General features: G+C 41.4%; 3 protein-coding genes and 1 long non-coding RNA gene across 7 annotated transcripts in view; 1 reads left to right on the top strand and 3 right to left on the bottom strand.

Moving 5' to 3' along the window:
- sv2ca (synaptic vesicle glycoprotein 2Ca) overlaps window positions 1-390 on the bottom strand; it is a 28,245-nt gene extending 27,855 nt beyond the window's left edge. The window contains exon 1 of the mRNA XM_086110538.1: window positions 276-390. The gene's annotated coding sequence lies outside the window, so the exon portion shown is untranslated. The remainder of the gene's footprint in view (window positions 1-275) is intronic.
- A 6,337-nt stretch (window positions 391-6,727) lies between these two features.
- Window positions 6,728-16,552, top strand: poc5 (POC5 centriolar protein homolog (Chlamydomonas)). 2 transcript variants are annotated; one of them, XM_086111052.1, is made up of 16 exons: window positions 6,728-6,754; window positions 8,108-8,208; window positions 8,331-8,469; window positions 8,584-8,765; window positions 10,464-10,640; window positions 10,789-10,893; window positions 12,281-12,460; window positions 12,748-12,934; window positions 13,146-13,273; window positions 13,613-14,254; window positions 14,414-14,581; window positions 14,879-14,981; window positions 15,257-15,372; window positions 15,447-15,539; window positions 15,784-15,954; window positions 16,036-16,552. In XM_086111052.1, the coding sequence occupies exons 2-16, from the start codon at window positions 8,125-8,127 to the stop codon at window positions 16,165-16,167; spliced, it is 2,607 nt and encodes an 868-aa protein (XP_085967178.1). In that variant the 5' UTR covers window positions 6,728-6,754; window positions 8,108-8,124; the 3' UTR covers window positions 16,168-16,552. The 2 variants fall into 2 exon arrangements, with proteins under 2 accessions (XP_085967178.1, XP_085967176.1); XM_086111050.1 differs by lacking the exon at window positions 6,728-6,754 and adding an exon at window positions 7,578-7,628.
- On the bottom strand, window positions 9,339-13,291 carry LOC147204745 (uncharacterized). 3 transcript variants are annotated; one of them, XR_015100906.1, is made up of 5 exons: window positions 13,158-13,280; window positions 10,703-10,800; window positions 10,437-10,617; window positions 9,908-9,986; window positions 9,339-9,811 (listed from the first exon to the last, which is right to left on the bottom strand). It is a non-coding gene; the product is annotated as an uncharacterized LOC147204745 (long non-coding RNA). The 3 variants fall into 3 exon arrangements; XR_015100905.1 differs by having other exon boundaries at window positions 10,437-10,800; XR_015100907.1 differs by lacking the exons at window positions 10,437-10,617; window positions 10,703-10,800 and having other exon boundaries at window positions 13,158-13,291.
- On the bottom strand, window positions 16,376-23,882 carry ankdd1b (ankyrin repeat and death domain containing 1B). Its single transcript, XM_086111055.1, has 15 exons — window positions 23,570-23,882; window positions 22,952-23,052; window positions 22,773-22,871; window positions 22,585-22,683; window positions 22,328-22,432; window positions 20,708-20,812; window positions 20,433-20,531; window positions 19,622-19,720; window positions 19,377-19,475; window positions 19,201-19,299; window positions 19,020-19,118; window positions 17,850-17,945; window positions 17,430-17,631; window positions 16,779-16,910; window positions 16,376-16,664 (listed from the first exon to the last, which is right to left on the bottom strand). Exons 1-15 carry the CDS (start codon window positions 23,742-23,744, stop codon window positions 16,609-16,611), a joined length of 1,665 nt encoding a protein of 554 aa, XP_085967181.1. The 5' UTR covers window positions 23,745-23,882; the 3' UTR covers window positions 16,376-16,608.
- Window positions 23,883-24,712: the final 830 nt, after the last annotated feature.

Here is a 24,712-nt window from a genome sequence, read left to right on the forward strand (position 1 = left end):
TAAACTCAAATCCTTAGTAGTCAAATTAAATTAACCGTAGCCCACTTTCACAAATGATGACAGTTGCATGGCCAGTAGCCATCATGCAACTTTTAACGAAGGATCCATAAAATCATGAATAATTCCTTTTATTTAACAAAACACAAAAAGCGTTCATACTTGCAGGGAAAAAAAATTATTGCTATTTTTTGACTTTTAACTATTTGGCTGCATAGGGTAAAACCATGAGACTAGTGGGTTTACCAACTTGAAGATGCTGAAAAGAATAGACTTACCTTCATTTATGGCGACAAAAGTAGCTAGAGCTTCCTAAAACCCATTGTTGGATACATCTTGAATAAATCTCCCGGGTATTTCTTTAACAAAGAAGTGGATCCGACGTAAATGAAGTGCACAACGTGATTTTCCCCCCCACCCCTCCCCGACGCAGTGCTCTCTCGCTGCAGTACTTCAGAAGAGGAGACAGAGGCAGAGGGATGGAGGATGGTGGGAGGGAGTGGGGGGGGGGGGAGGGATGCAGGGATGGATGCAGGGAGGAGAGCAGCGTAATCAATAATTGCATTTCATTGAGTGATGCGGGTAATTCCATCTGATGGAACAATCTAGTTAGGTGACTAGATGACGTGGGCAAACGCGTGGCACACAAAAATAGGTTTAATTCAAACTGGTTGGAACTGGTATAATTTTCCCTTTTCCTCAACACGACATTTTGGATGGGAAAACATACGAAAATAGTTTGGGATGCCCAATTCGTTTCAGAGTAAAAAAGTTACTCTTGTTCTTTGTCATATTTTTTTCTGTTTCTGGAGGTTATAAGTGGGCATGTTTGAGAGTATTGTCAATATAAAATGAAAGAAGCATTCCCCAAATAAGATTTAGTGTCTACAAATCCAAGAGAGATGGAAGTCTGCATCTCTGGAAGTGGTCAAATGCAAATTTTCCACAGAGATGCTCCTAAATGTATTTTGGGCACTGCTTTCAAAAATGTCTACACTTGAACAAAAATATCTCAAATACCTGATATGATAGAAAAAAAAATCTTGTACATCAAGTTTTTGAGGCATTTTAACTTTTTTTATTTTGAGGTTTGACCTCCAGATAAGGCCTTATGTGCCTTGTTCATGTCTTGCTCATTTTGGTTACCACCTCTTCTCGTCAGCCTGGTCCCTCCTCCACTTGTGAGTGTGTGTGGGTGTGTGTGTGTGTGTGTGTGCCTCGTCCAGCTGTCTCTCAGCTCACTTTTTAAGAGCCACCTTTTTGCAACCACCACCACAACAACCTCCATCTTACAACTGCTGAGATGTAACTCACACACACCTGCCATTTACTATTTAAACACACCTCGTCCCGGCTCTGCCATGGACCCCCCGATACTCCCTTAGTATGTGAAATAACGGAGGAAAGAACAAGTACACCGAGTTTTTTTAATGTGTCATTTAATCAGAATAGCAACATGGAGGGAGGTCAATTTATCCTGGTGTACACAAGTAGTGTAAAAGGGGCTCCAGCTAACAATTTTAAACAATCCGTAATTCCTAATGTGCAAAACTGAAGACCTTAATCTTCTCCAAACACATTTGATCAGATCCTGGCCATTAAGTGGTCAAAGAACAGAACTGTCATACCTCGGGGGGAGAGTTTCTACTCATTAAACCAGTTCCCATGTGACAATTTCCTGATGTGACACTTGGGAGATGTAAGCCGCCCTGAGCAGCCCTTTGTGACAGCACAGCCGCGAGTTAAAGAGAAAAGATCATTGATCACTTCCTGTTGTGAGTCTCTACATTCTGTTGACAGGTTATCATTAGAAGCCTATCAATATAGCTTGCCATAATGCAGTGTGGAGGCATCTTACCCGAAGAAAATAAACGTGCACCATCACCAGCACCTCTAGCGACAGACCCCATCAGCTTGATTGCTCATTCTGTCTGTTTCAGTTACCTTAGCGCATTCATTTACTACATGCATTTTTAGCTTGAAATCAGTAATAAGATTATATGATTGATTCATGACCTATTTTTAAACTACTGTTTTTACAGATAATAAAACGAAATTGTCCTGAGGTGTAAATGTCAATTCAGATTCAGATTCAGATTCAGATTCAGAAAGCTTTATTTATCCCGGTGGGGCAATTATGTTTGCCGATGTGCCCTGCAATAGATATCTCAGCACATCCCAACTCTTGCCCAATGACCGTGATGATAAGTGGTACAAAAAAAGAATAAATATTCATATTTGTAACGTCAAAGAAGAAAAGGGACAAGAGACCAAAGCAAGCAAAAATGATTCAGCCTTACTGAATTTACATCACTGGAACAGTGACACTTGCTTCGCCGCAGAAATGATTCGCTCTTTGATGTATCACACTACCTATTCATTTTCTTGAGGTAACATAAAAAAAAAGTCAATAGTAAAAGAAGAAACATATGGTAGTGAATAATTCAGAGTCGGTATAGATTTGGATGCGCTATTTAAATGCTTCTCTTCTCTGGCTTGCGTCATATTAGGCATGCTGGGAAGGATTACAACATCACATAGAATAAACAAAAAGATGCACCCAGTGCAAAAACACAAAAAGGATCTTTTTTTTTTTTTTTTTTTTCCTCCTCTGAATATGATGATTCACAGATGCAGTGACCTGGGATTGGGGCACCCCACTCCTCCAACCCCCCAAGCCATAAGGCTCCATTTAGTACTGCTGGAGAGTGGAGGAGCACTTAGCTTAATGTACAGGACAGTAGAATGACCCTCTCACACACACACACACACACACACACACACACACACACACACACACACACACACACACACACACACACACACACACACACACATATGCGCGCACTAACAGCATACAATGTAATGTGTATGCAGGCAATTTCCCGTCCTTTCGCATAAGTCTTAGTAGTATCTTTTGTCACGTAAGAATACACACATAAAGAAATGATTACGTGTCTTTTAATTTGTGAAAATACACTATATTTCTCATTTCCACAGTTGTAGATTGGATGTGACAGGCATGAAAAACTGTTGATGTTAATGTCACATAATGTCACCAGTAAGTGGGAGAATCCCGTGTTATGCTTCTATTGTGTATGGAGTTGCACGTGAGGCAAATGATTAAGTATCAGATTATACGTGATTAAAATGCGAAAACATTGCAGGTTCTCACAAACTCAAGTGAATACCGTATACTGTATCTCAACGTAGAACCCCCTCCAATGACTCAATTTTTGCTGTAGACTGAAAACATTTAGGAATATGAAATAGGAGATCAAAATTTCAGATTTTCCTGTTTGGAATTTACATCTGGATTTGATATATTAATTAATTATATAAAATAGCACCTTTTGATTTAGCCCACCCATTTAAACAGTAAACACCACTGAATGGTTGTGTAATGGGGTCTGTATTGTATTTAAACATAATAACACATAATAAAAGAGAAGATAGAAAAGAATTAATGGATTTTTATAAAGCAGAATTACTGCGCATTGGGACAAGCATGAAGTCACAACCATGCACCTGCCCTGTATGACTTTAAGGGGCATGGCTGAATGGGGAAGGCACATGATCAGTTTGACTCTTTTTTTAACATAAGAAAACCTTGATATGTCTCACAATGGACAAATTCCCAATTTGTGAGCATCTGGACATGATTTTCTGCTTGCGAGTGTTCTGTTGTCTTGTGTTGACAATGCATAAGAACATAAGAAAATGATGAGATGCACCCTGTACAGATATCAGTCTCTTTCTCTCTCTCTCTCTCTCTCTCTCTCTCTCTCACACACATACACACACACACACACACACACACACACATTGAGAAAGGGAGAGAGAGAGAGAGGGGAGCGAGACCTTTTAAAATTTTAGTTGACTACCCCTGACTACCCAGTATACTGCTGTGGGGCTCGCGCCAGTCACGAAATTAGAAGGAAGTGCTTCTACCCATTTTACCGAATCCTGAAGTTGGTTGGGCATAGCCGCTGAATAAGTGCTATCTCCCAGAAAATCGTGGCTAGTGAAAACGCAAATTAGCTTGTAACGCTGGGAAACCACGAGTCACAGAGACTGCTGAGCAAAAAAAAAAACTTCATGTCAAGCCATGTGTTCAACCCAAAAAGTCAGTACTCCGAAAACAAAGGAATTGGCCTAACTGTTCTAATAATTTTGGAGGGGAGCATGTCTAAAATAGAGGTGGTATGCACCTGTAGGGCTAGCTTTCATTTAAGAATGAGGTGGAAGTTGACTGGAAAGACTTCATCCATATTAGAACAAATGGATGTGGACACTGATGCTAATTGATTTTACCTCATGGAGAAGCTGAGACTCACCGTTTCAGTCCCCCGATCCTTTTTTGCCGCTCCTGCTTCACAGCGTTTGTTGGAAAACGTACTCTGTGGTAAAAAAGGATGAAAATCAATACAAGCAACCATGACCTGTCTAAATTAAAATGTGTTCTGAAGACATCATGTGTTAAGATGGGAGTTGGATCCTAAATGTATACTGCATCAAATAACGTCAGATCCTATCAAGTGGTCACAGCAAAATCAACTACTATGAACAATATCTTTAATCCCAGTTTCTGTTCTGTCTGCCATTACATGGATTCTGAATACTCGAACGGACCTGAGATAAATTACCAGGGAGAGGGGGCAGGGAGCAAAATGGGCTATGATTATTGTCCTGGAACAGATTGAACAGGCTAAGAAAGAAGAATGTGAACTGAATTGTGCTTCAGCAGACAAGCCTTAGTGTATTTCTCGAGAAATGGGTGAAAGACTTTAAAAGGGTCCTATAGGAAGGAAGGAGACAGCAACACATCAGAAAGAGATCATAATAACACAGTCATGCTTCGTATTTCGCGATTAATTGGACTCCCCCCGCGAAAAGTGAAAACCCGCATGCATACACACATACATACACCGGTCCGGAAAGATTATATTGCGATTTTATTTATGTTGTAATGGAGCCTATATCTTCCAATCAGGAATGTACATGATCACCCTCACCCCCATAATTGATTAATTTCCGACCGTGAATATATGTGTGTTACTTTTTACACGGTACATTGGCTACTCTACAATGTAAGTGTCATTTCTTCAGAGTTGAAGAAAAAATGTAATAAAATATAAACAAAACTGTAAAGGGTGTAGTCACTGATGGTGTCGTGCTACACTCGCCTGTGTGGGTGTGCGTCTCCATATGTGCCCGACTGACCGGCGAGCGTTTCGGGGTGTAGTCGGCCTTTCACCCGAAGTCAGCTCCAGCAGCGCAAATCCCAATAAGCGGTGTTGAAAAATGATGGATGGATGGATGAATGGATCTAAGGGGAGTACTCACTTTTAGCGACACTGCATGTTTGTCGAGATCCTCCACAACAGTGTGTGAGACGATCGTGCAGAGGCTGAACACTTCATATCCCTGTCTGCAGCTCGCAACTCACACAGAGCTGATAAATGAAATTTACAGCAGCCAGCAGGTATTGTAGGGTTTCTCTAATATGCTGCCCATTTCACTAAGCCTTTCTGTCAGAAACATGACATGTGCCCTTCCAAACTCTGACCTCATCACTGGGTCTGCTGTCAAAAGGGATTTAGCTTGAAAAAAAAATGAAAGAAAGAAATTGCAAGTCAGTTTCTTCCTCATGCATATGACACCATTTTGTCAGTTTGTACCCCTCTACCGTTTCCCCATTGATACCCGTATGGTAAACCAGAACCCCCAGGCCCACGGCTCCATCTGCAGCTCTCATTTGAGCTTGAGTGCTTTAACTGTCATGGAGCAATGCACAGGGATGTAAAAACCACACGGGCTGATTGGTAATGATCTCCCTGGCACGTTTCCCGTATTGCTTTTAAGAGTACAGCCTTTCTCTTGCCCCCCACCCCCCGCAGGATTTAATTAAGATATTGCCTTAACGTGTTCTGGGATGAAGAACCTCACTTGTCTGATTCAGCATTCTGAGCATCTTATTTTTGTTCTTAAACAATCATGCAATGATCCAGCATGCAGAAATCATATCGTAGTTCCTGATGAAATATAGATCTGTGCAAAAGCCCCCATCAAAGTTGTTATTTTAGCAATGCAATAGGAATCGAATATAATGACAGAAGTCCACTAAGTAGACCAGTGGGTCCAATTTTTTTTCGTCTGGTGTGTACCCCTGAACCTTTTCGTCATACCCCATCACTCAGACAGTTTGATGATTCCCCAAAAGGAGAATGTAACACAACTGATTATCATGTGAATATAATTTTATTTCATCGCCTTAATTTCAACATTTCATTCTCAGGCATTATCTCCTTTTTAACTTGAATTAAATAAAAATAAAATATGTTGCCTTGAAAATATATGAGTAATACAAAATAAAAAATATATAACATCAAAATAAATAATAAATATGCCACAAAGTATAAAAGATTTCTTGACTGGCTGACTGGGAGATTTTACTAATAATTTTGGAAATAAACCATTGAATGTTTCCACGTACTCCCTAGTTGTGAAACCCTGAAGTTGAGAGCACAAACCTCCACCAACGTTGACCTATGAATGAAAATGAAAGCTATTCCAAGAACTTTGGATTTGGGCTTGTTTATCCAGTTTGTTACATAGCAGCTGACTTCCTGGTTAATGGAGGATGAAGAAACACAGAGGGTGCCAAAATGACTCTGGGAGTTCGACGGTTCCATTGGTACCATTTTGACTGACACGGTGGAAAGAAATGCAACCTTGTCCAGATCATCACAAAAAGGTATTTAAAAATAACTATGTTGAACTGTGACTGCTTTCAATATTTTAAGTCCTATTTACTGTGGTGTCATTATAAAGACAAAGCCAAAGGTGACCTAAGACTTGTGCATGATACGGCATCTATGAGAAGTGGAATATGCTCCATTCGGAACACACCGACATTAAAGCAGCACAGACTGGTCTGGACTTGACACGAAGCATCAGTTTCATTGTGTTCATTTGTGTGTTAACCAGTTGCAAATTGCAATACAGGAATGAATTCAGGCAATAATATGGTGAAACAGTGTCGACTGGTGAGCCTGTCTGCCTCACAGTGCAGAGGTCATGTCTTCAAAACTGAATCCTGGCCTTCCTGTGTAGCGTTTGCATGTTCTCAGTTTTTCCAAAAAAGGCTAAACGCGTGTTAGGCTGCCCCCTACCCTTTTTTGGAAAATATTTAAATGTTAATTGTCAAGTGTTTACTCCTTTCCCAATTTCAGGTCCAATGATGCCTATTTCCCGACCCTGGACAATATTTGTTAAAACAGTGCAGTTTCGCAATGCCTTGACGTGATCTGGAAACCTAAATTCGAGGTCAAATCTTTCCTATGCATGTAATTCATTTAGTGGTTGTGGGGACAACAAACGCTCCTACCTTTTTTATTTTTTTGTTTTTAAGTACAACTGTACGAGCGTCAGCGCCACATATGACACGTTCAGATTTGAGCTCCGCCAGTGCAGTTCCGCTTATCGTTACCAGGAAACAATGTAACCAATCAGAGTTGCGCGTATCGAGCTTTGCTCGAAGACAGCCCAATCACATATTCTGTTGTTGAGGAGTTGCTCGATTTCAAACGACTTAGCAAGCGTGCACCAACCGACGGGTTAACCCGGAGGTAAAGCTAAGAAATATTCTTTTTTGCTTTGTAATTACTGATTCACCACATTAAAAGCGCAATTCGTTTTATTCATTTATTTCCCTCTCTTCGGGTACGTTGCGTTGTCGAAACATAAAAGCGCGCCTGCGAAAGAACAAACATCACAGATTTGTGACTTTCAAGAAAACTAATTAATGAGCGTTCGTTCCACTTTGTGTTAAGTTCTGGTACTTTTAGTCATCTTATTTTGTCGTGACTTTTTCTTGTTGGTTTAATACATCATAGCCATTTTATCCTAACGCGTTGAGGGTTTCTTCCTGCTGCTCTAATTTCTACCACGTCGTGATTTACAGCGCGGTACTGTATGTTAGACAGAATATTGAGTCGGAGATTTTAAATCTAAGATTAAATTGTCATGATTCTTTCAAATTATACAAAGATCAATGCTATTTATGACATAAGCTCAATAGAATAACAAACTTATCTTCCTCCTGCAGCTCACGTCCCTGTTCAGATGTCTTCAGATGAAGAGGCCAGCGTCCCTGTGTTGCCGACGGAATCGACATATCGTAGCAACTCTGCCTGCACTGAGCTTCATGTAAAACAACTGTTCTAATAATATGTTTAAATTGAGGACAGTTTATATTGCAGTTGGCATGAAAACAAATCCAACACTGAACTAGGAATCAACCTAGTCTCCTCTGTTCTGTGCTTTAACAGGATGAATATGAGGAGCTCCTCCAAAGTGCAGTGGCTTCGCCAAGATTTGAGGCTGCTGCAGTTGCTGGCCTGGTGGGGAGAGACGTCTCACGTTTGTCTTCAGAGGATCGCAATTCACAGATAAATTTACTAGTAGCAGGTATTGCATAGTAGTCTTTCACCCACCAGCATGAGTTTCACTCATCGGGCTTTTACCTATTGCGAAGGAGCATTTGCATATAACTATTCTATTTGTGTTTGATTTGGCTGCTAGAGAAGATCAGGAAGACTACCACCAGAGGTTTGGGAAGCTCAGACAGGTTACAGGATGCATCTGAGAGTGTGCAGCCAAATGACCAAGGGTTCACTGGGTACACTGAAGTGGAGCTTTTCATCTCTGACGAGAATATTAGCAAAATGGAGAACATTCTAGACACGTGGACCCAAAAATTGAAGGTCAGTTTTGTGACATGGTTTGCTCCTTTTTTCTTATTATTCTTCCTGATGATACAAAATGGGCCCAAGAATGGCATCGCAATAATGAATTGCATTGTTGTAATGCATTCATACAATTTGTGAAGGTCATTTCATAAGTGATTGTTTATTTTTTTTCCAGTGGAGTTTTCAAAGTCAACTTTGCTTTTCAAAGCTGTTTTCGCTCCCACCCTCATACAAAGTTATGTAAAGTAAATTAGTTTAAGGCTTAAATGTTTGCTATCACAAAGTCTTAAGTTAACAGCAAAGGAATGTTGACACATTAACTGTCATGGCAAGAGGAGTTAAAAAAACGGTGTAGTTGAATATAAAAATATCCTTCTTTCACACCTGAAGTAATGGAGAGGAGACGAGAAACTATGTATTATTTATATGAGCATCTGTTATGTCAAATTTAATTACGTAAGTCATTTGATATTAGAAATATATGGTATTATTTATATGGTATTATTTTATAGAGCAGGGATGAGCAACTGGCGGGTGGGCCGCATGTGGCCCCGTGATTAATTGTCAAAACTAAAAATCTTTTAAAAGTATTTTTTCCCCCTTTAATTTTTTTTTCATATATATATAAACGAATCCAAGTAATTCTGTAGAAAATAACATTCAATATACATTTTCCACAAGAAATGTCAGGAAATGGTGGACAAAATATTGTAAAAAGAAGTCTGGGAATATGCAAATCCACAGGTGCTGAACTCCGAATTTGCAAGGGTCGACTAGTTTTAAGTTGTAATATCACAAAGCACTAATAGATGGCAGATGCTTATTACTTACTGCCCAACAGTGTCGTGAAAAAGTATGGGTAATGGATCATTTATACATGAATTGAAATGTCATCAGAATGAAATACTGTACATTAAAAGCACACATTTTACATGTATTTTGTCCATATTCAAAATAACATTTTTGTCATACATCTGGTAAGGAAGGGCGTCGTCGTATGTGGCCCCCAAGTTGCACTGATGAGAACTTGTGGCTCCCTCCGGCAATTAACTTGGCCATCCCTGTTATAGAGGGTACATACACCATGTACTGGTTGACATTCAATCAAAGTGTGGTTAATGTACATACTGTATAGATAAACCATCATCCACACTCACATTCACATCCATGGGTAGTTAAGAGAGATCAATTACCCAAGCATGTATGTTTTTGGAATATGGGAGAAAACCAGAGCAGCTGGAGAAAAAAAAAATACAATTAGTGGGAGAACATGAAAACGCCACACAGAACAGTATGAGCCAAGCTTTATACCCGGAATCATTTTGACTACAATGCAGACAATCTTATTCTTCGGTATACAATCTTAGAAAGGTTTAACTTAAGAGGATCAGTGGCACTGTATCTTACCAGGGTTAGGCCTGTGAACCCTCATGAGCTGTGCCACCTTTAAAGTTACAAATGTATCATATTATAGATCACTATGACCTTGATGACTGAGGATCTACAGACAAATCTATTTTATTTCGTCTTCATCCATGTACGAAACGATCCTTCCAACAAAGCCCACTCATGCATACATAATCTATCAGGCCAGACTTGCAGTATGCCTGATTCACTGGAAGATTACCAAAGACACTTTAGTGTAGCCATTGACAGAATGTTCTTAAACAAATACTGTATACATACTCATGCCTCCCGTTCTGCGTCAATCAGACCAATGTGCTGAGGGAGCTGAGGAAGTGGAGGGTGGCCTTCGTAGATCAACACAGGCGAGAGATGCAGAGGGAGAGGGAGATTCATTTAGGCCAGAATGAGGCCTTGAAGACTGAGCTGGACAGCCTGAAGGAACTGCTACACACGTATGAGACTTCCAACAAGAGAAAGGATGAGGTGACCACACTGAGCGCTGTGTATGATAACCCATCTACCATAATGCCCTCTTTTTTGCAGACCTGCATCCTTTTCTTCATTTGTATGATAAAGATGAAGAGCAACACGTTTGCTTGGGCTTATTGTTCAGTACTGTCTCCTCCTCCAGATGATTAGAAATCTGAGTGTGGTGTTGAGCAGACAAAAACAGAAGCTTGAAAAGATGAGAGCCTTCACCCAATGGAGACTTCAGTACAGCGAGGCCAAAGAGGAGGTAACGTGACTTACTCTATGTCACCATGACTTTAAATTTTTTTTGTCCACAGCATTCACAAACCAACAGGCTCATTTTTTGTGTACCAATCAGTTTCAACTGGAAAATTTCACCAAACAAAAATGGGGTCAAAACCGGTTTCCTCTTCTTCAATCCCGTCCATGTTCATGATTTATGAGTTGAAACAAATTACCGTAAATTCCGGGCTACAGACCGCACCTGATTAAGAGCCGCATGCTCAGATTTATGAAGAAAAATCCATTTTGTAATTATATGCGCCGCACCATATTATAAACCGCTGGCCAATGAGTAGGCGGGGGTTTGCTTCAGGCGCTCTATGCCAAGATTACGGGCAGCAGCTTGATTTCCTTCTTTAACTGCCAGAGTGATCGCTTTCAGTTTAAAAGCTGCATCATATGCTTTTCGTCTGGTATTCTCCATGTTGATCAGGGTTTGAAGAAAGACCGAAATAAGGAAGTTGTGATTACCGGTAATCATACAATTTCATTGGACCCCTGTGTACTACTCATTCATTTTATTGGTCGACTGTTGCCAGGTAACACATATTTCCCCGCTATGGCAAAAGAGCGGAAGTTGTGATTAGTCATACAATCTCATTGGACCTCAGTGAACTACTCATTCATTTTATTGGTCCATGTTTTTCCCGCGAATGGAAAAAAAAATTATTAAAAAGCCACTTCATATAACACGCCGCAGTGTTGAAAGTGTGGGGAAAAAAGTAGCGGCTTGTAATCCGGAATTTACGGTATAATATAGCACGACTACTCTCTCATGATGTTTTCATCCATGTACAGTCAGGGCCGAAATAGGGAAATGTGTCTTCTGACTGGGAATAACACAAGAGAGTTGTCTTGATATATTAATGAAAAAATGTTCACCATTGTCTTAGTTTTCTGATCTTGAAAAATATCTCTTCATGGTCAAACGTTTCAGTGTTGTATATGCTCAATTCATTTCTGACTTCCCTGTGAGAAGTCACTTTTCATAAATGTGGGTATGAAAAGTTGGATTCAGTTTGAAATGTATCCCTCTTGAAAGTGGTAAAACTCTGAAGTCACAGAAATTGAAACGGTCCATATTAAAGCGCTTCATGATGATGGACGGTCTATTCTCATTTTTGTGACGGGATCTATCTACTAAATTTGTAAACGGTTCAGTCCTCAAAATTACAATTACTTAATCCATATTTAATACCGAGTAGATTTAAATACTGTACAGTAAAATCAATCAGAATAATGTTGGTAGTATTTGTTTCAGTGACTTAATGCACTCCGTTAGATAAGGCTCTGCTGCACCAAAAGAATGAAATATGGTTGTGATGAAAGTTTTGAATCATTTGTTTGCGGTCCCGTGATTTCCTTTTCAGGCCCACGCTACCCAGATAGCGCGGCAACACTTCCATTTGCGTCTGAAAAGGAAGGTGTTGTTGGCATGGCACTCCCTCACCCAGAAAGAGTGGAAGGACAGGACGGAGCAGGCATGCCGCGCAAAGGCTGAGGAGGTGTGCACCCTCCTCTCGGAAAATTACGAGGCGCAGATTCAGACGGTAGGTATGGGCCCTCGACAGTAGTACTTTGGCGAAGGTGACATTTTGAAAAGTTCTGTTGAGTCAATCTTGTATCTCTTAAGTACTTTAGATTGTCTTTTAAATGAATAAATTGCACTTGACAAATGTCGAGGTAGACCTGAAGCAAAAGAAAGAAAAAAAAGACACAAAATAGCTCTTTTGTGTTCTGCTACTTAAAGTGCACATCATGATCACTATGATAAGGATCTTAACAGTACGTCACGTTGGTCTATCCAGATAACTGAAACCATTCTGCCTTGTTTTAGATAATTTCAGAACACAACGAGGCTCTCGAGAAGTCACAAGCCGAGATTGAGAGACTGCAACTTGAGCGAGAACGCCGAGAAGTGTGTATGAGGAAAGCCCTGATGAGGGGCGTGTGTGCTCTCAACATGGAGACACTCCACTTATTTAATCCCACAGACGGAGAGCCCCAAGATCCGGGTGAATATGGTATGCTATGACAGTATTGGGTGTACATTGCAAAGAATAGGAAAATGCAGCAGATGGCCAGTAGGATGTATTGTAGTGCAGTTCTTTTTGTTTTTGGTTGTAGAATGCATTCATTGTTTTCATTAATAAAATACGTTTCAGTCTAATTCCCACAAAGCAATACTGTACAGTACTGCATTGTATAGTAAATGGCTACTTTGCTCACTAACAGACCCCAACTCACCTCCTGATGATGATCCTGATGGTTCTGAATTGGCTCAGGTCCAGCCACGTCCTGCCCGCAGCCCGGCACATTTTGACCGCGCAAGATCTCCCCACCATGAAGACAGCGGCAACAGGGTAAGGCACCAGAGGTTGTGAAGGAAACAATGGCATTGTTTCAGCAATCTGTCCCACGATACAGCAACCCAACTGGAAATGCAACCATGTTTTTGCTTCAATTTTAGATGAATTAAATGGTTGCGAATTAGGATCTTAAAACTTTTATCTGTGTCATCGTTTGTGTTGATGAGACATAGCTTATCGATTTATGAAAAAGGAGATTAGAAAAAAATGCCACTGTTATTTGCGCTGTGGGAAATTAACACGTTAAAGGTTTGTCCTACTTACAACCGAATATGTTTAGTATTGATCGATATCCCATCGCTGCCTTATTCTACCTGCATTTCTTTTCCTCAGATGGGTTTTGGAGCGCCAAGGTCTCACACTGAATTTCCACCTGCCACTTCAACTGCACACACTGCAGCCGGGCACACTGCAGCCAAGGTTGCTGCAAGTAGGCACCCTGCACCCCGAAATGCTTCAGCTGGCCACTCTGCACCCGGGCACGCCGCACCCGGACACGCCGCACCAGGGCATGCCGCACCAGGGCATGCCGCACCAGGGCACGCCGCACCCGGGCACTCTGCACCCGGGCACTCTGCATCCGGGTACTCTGCACCCGGGCACGCTGCACTGGGGCACGCCGCACCCGGGCACTCTGCACCCGGGCACTCTGCATCCGGGTACTCTGCACCCGGGCACGCTGCACTGGGGCATGCCGCATCCGGGCACTCTGCACCCGGGCACGCTGGATCCGGGCACTCTGCATCCGGGCACGCTGCACCCGGGCACGCTGCATCAGGGTATGCTGCACCCGGGCACTCTGCATCCGGGTACTCTGCACCCGGGCACGCTGCATCAGGGTACACTGCGCCCGGGTACGCTGCGCCTGGGCACGCTGCATCAGGGTACGCTGCACCCGGGCACGCTGCACCCGGGCACGCTGCACCCGGACACAGCTTATTCCCACACGGGGCAGGTCCTGGCTTCCACAAACAGGTGGGTAACACATTGTTTCTCAGTTACTCTTCCGAAACCCAATTTGACAACAAAAATAGTAATAAAATTAAATTCAACATTGTAACATCAAGTACATTTGTCTCAAAGAAAGGCTTAATGCATTCCTGCTCCATCTAAATGCTTCCATCATTTTAACAGGCCAGTGGGGGTGTGGTGATAGCCAGCCAACAAAAACCTACCAAAAGTTTGACAGCTCGCAGCTCCACGCAGCATGTTGGCAAGAGTATACGCGGCAATCTGGACTCTGTGAGTGTGGCCGCACCTATGAGCTCCACTGCTGTAGACTACCATCATCCTATGACACAGGTAATTTTAGAAAGTGAAAACAGTTCTTTTTTGTTGGTACCCTTCTGTTCAATGAAAAACCCGCAGCGATCACTGACATAACTGTCTCAACAGAACTGTTGTTATTTTTGAAGTCTTAAAAGTTTCTAAGAATTACTTTACCTGTCATTCTGTTGGACCACAAATCCAAAGCGCAATGTCTATTTTATTAGTTCATTTTCAATGATTTTCTTTTCTCGGTTTTTCCTTTCACAAAAGTGAACAATCTTTCCGGTGTGTGTAAAGTCCAATTTTTTTGCTCTTTTTCTTTCCTACAAGCAAACTCTTGGTCAGGCAACCGCCTCCAAATTTCCTCGCTCCTCTCAACAGGCTCCCTGCGCCACCGGAGGCTGGCCTTTGTCCAGAATGCACACCAGCACCTGTAAAGTACACTCTGTTGAAATAGTTGACTAATGACAATTGAGACACTTGAGTTTCTTATTGAAAACAAACCCTTTGGGCGGGTTTGCAGGTTTCTCAGTATCCAAAGTGCTCTTGATGGCATTATAAGCCAGTTTGCTAATCTCATACTGTATTTCCTTAAATACAGTAGGGGCCGGGGGCTTCAAATACAACGATTGGAAGAAATGTATTTATTCAGGAGGACATGGAAGTATGGACGTTTTGGGTTTTCAGTCAATGTTTTACTCTTTGCAGACTCCCCACCACCTTGGGATGAGCCTGGCTCGGCAACATTGGCTCAAGGTCCTGTTGGTAGCCCGGTTCACTTTGACCACCCAGAGTCTCCTGACCCCCATGAAGACGACAGCAGGGTATGGCAGAAATGTGGTATTTGTTCAATCTTTTCTGTAACCTCATAACATCACCTTGCATTCCTTTTCCTCAGATGGGCGTGTGGTACACCGGCGAAGTCCTCCCTGCCACTTCAGCAGCTCACAGTTCAGTCCCACAAGGGGGCAGCACTGGTTTCCACAAACAGGTGTGTGCCTTTTCACCAGGTGGCAGGAGAGTTTTTTGTTTGTTTTTTGTCGAAAACAAATCCTTACGTATTATTTAACCAAGATCACAACTGAAAAAATAGGATGGTTTGAATGATGATTTTAGCCGTCTTCTTTACCACATTCTCTTTTGCCCAATTTGACTGCGTCAGTTGAAAATAATGATGACTTGAACTGTCGCCTGCCGCAGTAACGCCCTCACTAAATGCAAATCGTCTCCTTTAGGTCTCTGGGCGTATGGTCACAGCTGGCCAACAGAAACCGGTGAAAACTATCACGGCTCGCGTCACGGCCCAACCATTTGCTGGTAAGAGTGTACGCAGCAACCTCCAGGTGATGGGTATGACTCCGCCCATGACCTCCATTGTCGTAGAACGCCATAAACCAATTGCACAGGTATGGAAGCATAACAATATGAAGCATTTTTCCATTCGTGTTGGAGTCTAATGCCCCACCCCCCCCTTTCTCTTCTCCTAGCACACTATCGGTCATCCTTTTGCTACCAAATCTGTTCGCGCCTCCCAACAGGGTGCCCGCACACCCACTGTTGTGAAGACTTCCTCCAGAACAAACACTTGTAATGTACAATCTATCAAAGTAGTCGACTAACGAATACCCACACAGAGCCCTCACCCACACACACCCCAACGATCATTGACTAGATGAAGTTTTACCTACTATGCAACAACTGTGATTCTTACTGTGGACGTAGCTTTCCAATTTTTTATTTAGGGGCAAAGGGAAATTGATCAATTATTCCTCGGAACCTCACTGACGTTTGTGGTTGGATCCACACATGTAAGATATTTTAAAGGTGCAGTTTTCAAAATGGAATTTTATTGAACTTAATGTTTACTTGAATATTCAGGAACAGGTGCATGTATAAAGACATATTGTTGTACTTTTTAGTGTGTCATTGAACATCAAACCAAAGCCCTCTTATTTGTATATGACCTGGTGCTTTCTTTTTACATAATAAATTATTTTAGCGCTACCTTTCTGTACAAGTGTGTCTTGAAAGTGATGGATGTTGCATGTCAAACCCCTCAATCATGATACTTGGCAGCTCCGACTGTTGACATTCTCTGACTCCATCCGAATCTTTTCTATAAGATGGGTAAAAAAATGAAAAAAGAAATCACAACACTCAAACTGACACATTTTGTACAAATTTGGACTTTTCGCTGTAAATCCATTCAAAATACTTCGAAATAAAATACCTGCAGCTCTGCCATGTCCTGTTTGGACTAGAGCTTGATGGAGTTCGATCAAAGGATTTGTGCCTGCCAATTCCTCTCCGTGGAGCCAGATTAGCAGCATCCTGTTGCCGTGTTCTTTATAGCTGTGCTGACCTGTGAACAAGCACAAATAGTATTTTGTGCCCCTCTCCACAAAAACAAAAAACACACAAGCCAATGACAAATATAATAGCATATATATAGAAAATATACTTTGCTTGTTAAAGTTTAGTAATGTATTGACTCGGCGACGTTTATTTTAAGTTGAAGCCATGCTACCAAATTTAAGGTGGAACGCAGTCATTTCCAGTCTACTGGCTTGACTTCCAACTTGTCCTTTCCCAATGTGCTTTCTAGTAATGGAAATTAATCCATTTTGAGGTCAAACTGTTTCTAAAACCATAACGGACACATTGTTTACTGCTTTGAGTGGCAATTTACATTACATTTATATTTGCTCAGCTTTGGTCGAGTGCAGTACACTGTCTTGTGCAGCATCATGTGTCACAATTGGTCAAATGCAGATTTCCCCCCCCCCCCTCCAGAAAAAAAAGGTCCAATTTCCAACTGTAATCTCGAGGGCATCTGTATTTTATAACTGAATTGAATTGGCCAGAATAAAATCAGGGCTACCCGTCCACTGCCTTTCGATGGCCGTCACTTGTTCCTCGGTGAATCGCCAGTATTCAGCCAGACATTTCCAGTCTCTTGGCTTCAGGAGCTCGTAGGCCAGGCGCCAGGTAATCGAGCGGAGCTGCTTGGTCTCATTGCGGTGGTCCAGTTTGAATGTTAGCGGATACTCGCTATGAACACTCTCATTACACTCTGGGTTGGCCTGGAGGGGTTATTAAATCAGTGGGTTGATTAAATACCACCAGCTTTGGAAGACACGAGGAAAAAGCATAGTCACTCAACATTTCCAATATAAATGTCACATTTGACATCATGACATCTCCATTAAATGAAACAAGTTCAGAAGTACAATTCACCTGCAATGTAATTATCAGAAACAAATAAAATGCGGCATGCATTGAAATCGTAAAAGCTTCTTACTTTCTTCCACGCTTTGCATCTTTCTGCCTTGATGATCATGTCCACAATGATCACCTCGTCCGCTCTGGCCGCCACGCCGAGTGCCGTCTTTCCCTGCTGCTCTAACACGAGCACCAAATAATTATATGCATCCAAACATGAATTACTACACCACCTTGGAGGATTTCCCCCTACAAATAAAAATCAGAAGGTTTCAGAACGATCACTGACTTAAAGCTAATTTGTATTATTATTTTTTAAATATTGGATGGCTGACCATTAAACTATAAGACAGCAATTCCCAACCAGGGTGCACAACTGTGCCGTGAAACGTCATTAGGGGTACTGCGGGTTATCAGATTTTTCAGAAAATTATGAATAATTAAAAATATATCTTTGTTCATCTATGCCAGAGAAATACAGAAACAGGCAGAACAACAAAATGATCGGCCATTTGATGGCAGAAGGTTATTTATTTATTTATTTGGTAGAATGAATGCCTCGGCACAATAAAGTTTGGGAAACACTCCTACCAGATGTGATGCTCCTCATTTGTTGCCATAAGCTTCCACTCTGAAGATTTTTACTATCGTACCACATTTCCTCATGTACTGTAAAGTGGCTGGAGCGAGTGTTTATTTACTCAACGGATTTGAGCGCCAGACAATTACAGGGACGATATCTTTTATTCATATGAACTCATTATAAATAATACACTCTTGTAAAATAATTTGTTGGCATACTTAAGGATGCTTAGTGAAAACAAAAATTGGAATGCAATGTGTTGAGGGATACGACTTTAACCTTTTCATGCACCCTGTAACCTGATGAGGTGATAATCTGTCCACTGTAGTTACCACTGTCCCTGAAAGGCTTCAAAATAAATGAAAAGTATTGATCTTGAAAAGCATTGTCTGTCTTCACATATGGTGACATTGTCTTTTTAATATTGCGTGGATAACAGTGACAGTAAGACCTTTTGATTCATATGAGAGACTGTTTACATTCTCTCATAAGGGCTTCTGTTTTGGTCAGCAAAGGGTGTTGACACGGAGATCAAATTGTCTCGCCATGTGTGTGAGGAAATGACAGACATGAGCCGTTTCCACGCATCTTTGGGAAAGAGTCTGAAGGTGGAGGCCACTAAGGTGTACGTCCTAAGTCCCCATATTATTTTATTTCAACTCTTACCCGGTCTTCGAGTGTCAAATCAACGTCAGCCTTCAGTAGCATTTCCACCACATCTATTCTTGCCAGTTCAGCAGCAAGATGCATGACCGTCTGAGACCTCTAAGACAAGACAGTGCACAAAGAATGTTCTTGTAAGCATATTTTTAAAAATAAATACTGTATGTCAGTCATTGCATTTTACCTTATCGGTGACATTAAAGTTGCATCCTGCCTCCAATAGAAAATGGATGACAGGGAGGTGGCTGTTCTTTACTGCCAGGTGAAGAGGAACCTCCAAGTCCTTGAGCATGTATGACTTATGGGTTGATAATGGCATTCGCTTGCGAAGAAGCGAGAAGGCGTAATCCGTTTACTCACCTCATTCTCAAAATCTGTGTGGGCTTTATATTCTAGGAGAAGTTGGACAAGAGATGTGTCTCCTTGCTCTGAAACTGGATGAAGGGCGCTGCATTTGGTCTACAACAGGATTTGTTTTTGTTTAGCATTTGAGTTTTCACAAAATGATATGTAGCACAAAACTTTAACCTCTCCCTTACTATATGGCATCATTAAAAATATGCCACTTGCGCAGTGATTTGAGTGTTTTGAGTGTGTGGCTGTACTGCTGTTTGGATGTCGGGGTTGCAGCCAGCTTCCAGCAAAGCCAGGACGCACTGTTCCTGAGCGTTCTCGGCGGCCTGGTACAGAGAGGTCTCACCGTCCTGACACACAAAGAACGTACAACAATGACAGGCTGAGGCTGAAGTGCAGATTTGATTTTTTTCTGGAAATTTTGTGGATATTTTTATTACAATTAAAAAAATGGATTATTATTATTATTATTATTATTTGCATTTCTTGTGCATATGCATTTAAAAGAGATTGTGTCAAATCTGGCTGGGCTGGATCAAAACTGAATGCGAAGCCACTTATTTGTTTATTTTAGTCGGATGCTTTGGTCATTGCCATGCTGAAAGTTGCAAATGGGCTGATGATTTGGATGCGTTCAGAAGCCCCTCCACGCAACTAAGGTTTCAGACACAGAACTTTGATGCTGCAACCAACATGCTTCGTATTGTACAAACATAGGTTGGTTTAGCACCAATACATAATACCCACAAAAGGCTCTCAGTCAAACCATAATTCAAGAGAATACCATCGTCCTGTCAAGTTCCATCCGAACGGCTGACTGTTCTTTTATCTTTAATGCTCGCTATATTACAAAGTAGCATTAACTGCCAGAATACTGCATTTTTCCAATTTTGACTCAAAACTGTAAAAGTAATAAAAAATCACATCAAATCAAATCAGAATGACAGCACAGATGAGTCAATGGACTTTCCTTCAATAGTCCACCAACCTCAAATGGATTATCCACTGAGCCCAGTTAGAAAGCACACTCGGATAGAGAAGGTGTTTCGTATGATTGTGTACCATATTAATTTCATCCCGGGTATCAAAACTGTGCAGCAGTAGTTGGACAACATCCAAGTGGCCGTTCCTGGCAGCTAAGTGCAGGGGCGTGTCTCCTCTCTGGTGGGAGGGAGAGAGGAGAGCCGATTGCATCAAAGTGGCTTTGACTTTGAGCTGTGGTACAGCAATGATCCACTCAGACATGAAAGCATCAATCACACACACACACACACACACACACACACACACACACACACACACACACACACACACACACACACACAGACAAAACCAACCTTGTTGGGCTTCATGGTGGCCATGTTGTAATCCGGCCCCATTAGCATTTGTAACATTTGCACGCAGCCATGTTCTGCCGCCATGGCAAATGTACAACGGCCTGACTGAAAGGCAACGATTGAGGCACAATTAGTTGCGTGCACTTCATTTTACATGACAAAATGATTACACATCTGCGTTTTCCAATTTGGATGTTTTGTATACTGAGGGGTGGTTATAATGCTTGGGGACTAACGCATATACAGTATACTGTATATATATAAAAAGAAGCCATTATTTAGTGTGCATTATGTTTCACCGTCTTCATTGTTTATGTCTTGTGACCTGTTGTAACTGTCATATGCTTGTGCAGGAGTTTTTTGCCTCACTCAAATTATCCTCAAATGAGGGTAGTTCGAGCGTGGGTTTTTTTTCTCCCCCTCTCCCTCCCTTGTTTCTTTTTGACTTTCGGGTTGAGTGAACGCTGGCGCGTTTTGGCTGCCGCTGCTCAACCCGTATTGTTTTGTGTTTTTTGTTATTGTAAAGTGTCCTTGGGTGTCTTGAAAGGCGCTTATAAATAAAATCTATTATTATTATTATTATTATCAGCTTGACAACATAATATATAGACATGTTCTGACTTGTGTTGTGACCTCGCTATGAACTGCCTTAGCAACAAGTCTTTTTTGGACAACATTGCGGATGTTCATGTTTATGTCAACTTTATTGTCAAATGTGCTACATGTGCAACATACAGCACAGATGAAATTTGTTTCCTCAGGAGAGAGAGTGGAGCTGCTGCGGGTGCCCCGCGCCGCCATCAAAAGAACAGTTAACATAAAATGAGAAATAATACAACACAACACATAAGACACAGACAGTCATGCAATCTTAATCACTTTTCTGCATACACTTTGCTGTTTGAAGCAGTTATAGATGAAAGAGGAGCAAATCAAAGTGTGTGTACATCCTCTTTGCGATGGTTTCATACCCAAGGCCCGTTCAAACCAGCTAGAGCCGGATTGTTGCATCAACTTAAAAGTAACGGTTGAAGACTACGCCCTGCTTAGAGTATACAAGACTTGTCTTGAGACATTGGATTTGTGCATTTGTGCTCTGATCGCAGCCATTTTCTGAATCACACTTGTGCCCGGAACGTTCTGACGATAGAATCTACAAGAAACAACTTCTCCATTTCCAGCCTCTGATTTTATGCATTGGCTCAACCCGGATCCAAATGAACACGCGAAGGACGGCAGAAGAATCACCAACCCCCACCTCCAATATATATTTTTGTCAACAAAAATAATAAACCAGTCATCCATATCTCCATAAATCGTTCACAATACTTCACCCTGAACTGGTCGCCAGTCAGTAACATGGCACATATAGAGACAAACAACCATTCACACCCACTTCCACGTCCTGTCATGGTACTGCCAGAAGACTGACTGTTCACAAGTCAGTCTTCTGGCAGTACCACTACACCATCAGCGACCTCCACTGTTTGTGTTACGTGTTTTGCCCTTTTGGACTGGATACTAAACTACATTTTTGAAACAGTCCAAAAATGTTGAAGTTGCTCTTAATTTGGATTAATGACACTAATAAAAAGCTATAACTTATATCGCACGGTATACCTGATCATCTTTGTCCAGTTCTTTCATTTGCAGGTCATTGACAATGTATTCCACAATGTCAGTATGATTGTTGATAGCAGCACAGTGCATGATGTTAAGTCCTTCCTACAGATGGAAATCAAACGGCATATTTAGAAAGTCGATCTTTGTAATGACAGGGGCCATTAAAATCTTCATAAAACACATAGATGTCTTTGGAAACAAGTATTGGCCAAAATGTTGGATATGGATGTAAAATGTCTACTTTTTCTGATCACCTCATTCTCAATCTTCTGTTCTGCTCCAGCCCGTACTAATAATTTCAGGATCTCCAAGCTGCCAAACCAGGCAGCTAAATGAATGGGTGCCACACCAAACTGCCACACACAGACATTGGGTTCAAATGAAACGATTGCATTCGTGCACTCTGAGATCTTTTTTTTTCCTCTTCACAGCGTCACCTCACCTTGTCTCTCTGATCCACTTCCACCCTGCGCCGTAGAAGTAGCTCCACCGCTTCCTTGTTTTTGCCAGCGACTGCATAGTGAAGGGCAGTCCTATTGTGCTGGATGGCACGTGAGCAAAATTACAATGGAATTGGGGATTCTCCGTGATATTATTTAAGCGATTGTGTGACGGGCTCACCACATTCTTTGCATTGGGATTTAACCCCTTTCCAAGTGTCTTCATTGCAGCTACATCATTGCTTTTAGCTGCTTCAATAAACAGCTTCTCTGTTTGCAGTACTGCACAACACACAAGTGATAGGTTACACAAATGCAGTTGCACTTTGGATTAGGGTCTACAACCCCTATTAGTATGATTACCGTATTTTCCGCACGATAAGGTGCTTCGGAGTATAAGGCATACCTTCAATGAATTACCTATTTACTGTTTTATTGCAATATACGGTGCAGAGAATAGAAACTACAAAAGTGGCTGCGGTTACATTCTGCATCCACTCGATGGAGCTAGGCTGAAGGGAATACAACTTTATTTAAATGGAGCTTTCACAAGAGCTGCCGCCATAACAAAGCGCTTTACACAACATTTAAAATACTAGATCCAAGGTATCAGAATATTGATCCATATGTAAGGCGCGTCGGATTATAAAGCGCACTGTCGGCTTTTGAGAAAAGCGAATATTTTTCGGTGTACCTTAATAGTGTGGAAAATACGGTAGTATATAAGGTTTCAAGATTTAGCTAAAATTGGTTGCTCTCTGCTCACTGATCCCACTGTTAGCATTTCTTGTGTACTCACACATCTCTTTGTTGTCAAAGCTGTTGTCCATCTTGTCTTCTGGTTGCTTGTTCAGAGCTAAATCAGCAAATGCCTTAACTGGTACCTGTGTCATCCACTTTCGAGGGTCCAAATTTTTCCTCTTGGGAACATGTGTATTAATCATTTCCTTCAGAGCCAAAGCTTTCTTCTCCATTGTTGCAACCACCTGATATAATAAGTTAGGCAGTGAAGGATTCCACTTTTGTGCGTCCCAGGATCAGTAACCAAACAAATACCTGAAGAACCGGGTCACACCCAATATGCAGATCAACCTGAGACTTCATGCTCAACACTGGAGGGCTGATCCATGTTTGCTGAGCAAACTCACACCCTTCGATATCAACACATAGTAACAAGTTTATTGAACACATCCTTTTTGACCTTATATTTCACATTGTGGGGGATGTAGATATGTATTACAAGCACAGTTCCAATTTCTTTCTTAATATACACATGTTTAAACAAATGCTGTTTGTAAAAGATTAACCATAATCTCTTTAAGGTATTTGTTGTTTTGAGCGTGTCCAACTCGGGTTGAAACCACCTGAATCTGGCTCCACGCCGCTAGGGGGCCCTAATCAAATGTTAAGGCCTATTTTTATCTGCCCACAGTTAGCATTTAACTTCAATAGGCTGCTGACTGTACAATGGGTGCAAGATAGAAGAAGTAGATCATATCTTTGATTAATAGAGCTTTTTGAGCAGAAACGCAAAGAAACTATTTACAGCTCAAACAGTAACCACATTTCTATTCATAAAGGCCCTGATGAATAAAGAAAAAATCTGTTCTAGTGGGAGACAGAGTCAAGACCACCCCAAACTTTTGAGAAATCTTTGACTTTTTGCTTTGTCAACAATCTTTTTTTTTTTTAATAAAAATGAATACGTAAAACCAACATATAATTCCTGAATATATTTTTTGACCTACACTGATGGAATGTTTTTTTTTGTGTGTATTTAAATAATTACAGGTAAAGCACATAATAAACAATATAAAGAAAGTGTGTCTTGTATCCTTCTATTTTTGCATGTGGCCCCTGGAAGAAAAAGTCTGGAGACGTCTGCTCTACAAGAAAACATTTGTATCTGTTCTGGTGATAGAGAAGCGCAGCCCATTATGCA

This window comes from Hippocampus guttulatus, chromosome 5 (genome assembly GCF_054856545.1).
Source record: "Hippocampus guttulatus isolate MCC_2025c chromosome 5, RoL_Hgut_1.0, whole genome shotgun sequence".
NCBI classification, from domain to species: domain Eukaryota; kingdom Metazoa; phylum Chordata; class Actinopteri; order Syngnathiformes; family Syngnathidae; genus Hippocampus; species Hippocampus guttulatus.

Excerpts from the sequence above, each read along its gene's own strand:
- poc5 (XM_086111052.1), top strand. The coding sequence starts at position 8,125 with ATGTCTTCAGATGAAGAGGCCAGCGTCCCTGTGTTGCCGACGGAATCG. Across the intron at positions 12,935-13,145 it reads CCAAGATCCGGGTGAATATG|ACCCCAACTCACCTCCTGAT; the intron begins GTATGCTATGAC and ends GCTCACTAACAG. Across the intron at positions 13,274-13,612 it reads ATGAAGACAGCGGCAACAGG|ATGGGTTTTGGAGCGCCAAG; the intron begins GTAAGGCACCAG and ends TCTTTTCCTCAG.
- ankdd1b (XM_086111055.1), bottom strand. The coding sequence starts at position 23,744 with ATGGAGAAGAAAGCTTTGGCTCTGAAGGAAATGATTAATACACATGTT. Across the intron at positions 19,721-20,432 it reads CCCGGGATGAAATTAATATG|GACGGTGAGACCTCTCTGTA; the intron begins GTACACAATCAT and ends TTTGTGTGTCAG. Across the intron at positions 16,911-17,429 it reads CATCGAAAGGCAGTGGACGG|GTCAGCACAGCTATAAAGAA; the intron begins GTAGCCCTGATT and ends GCTTGTTCACAG.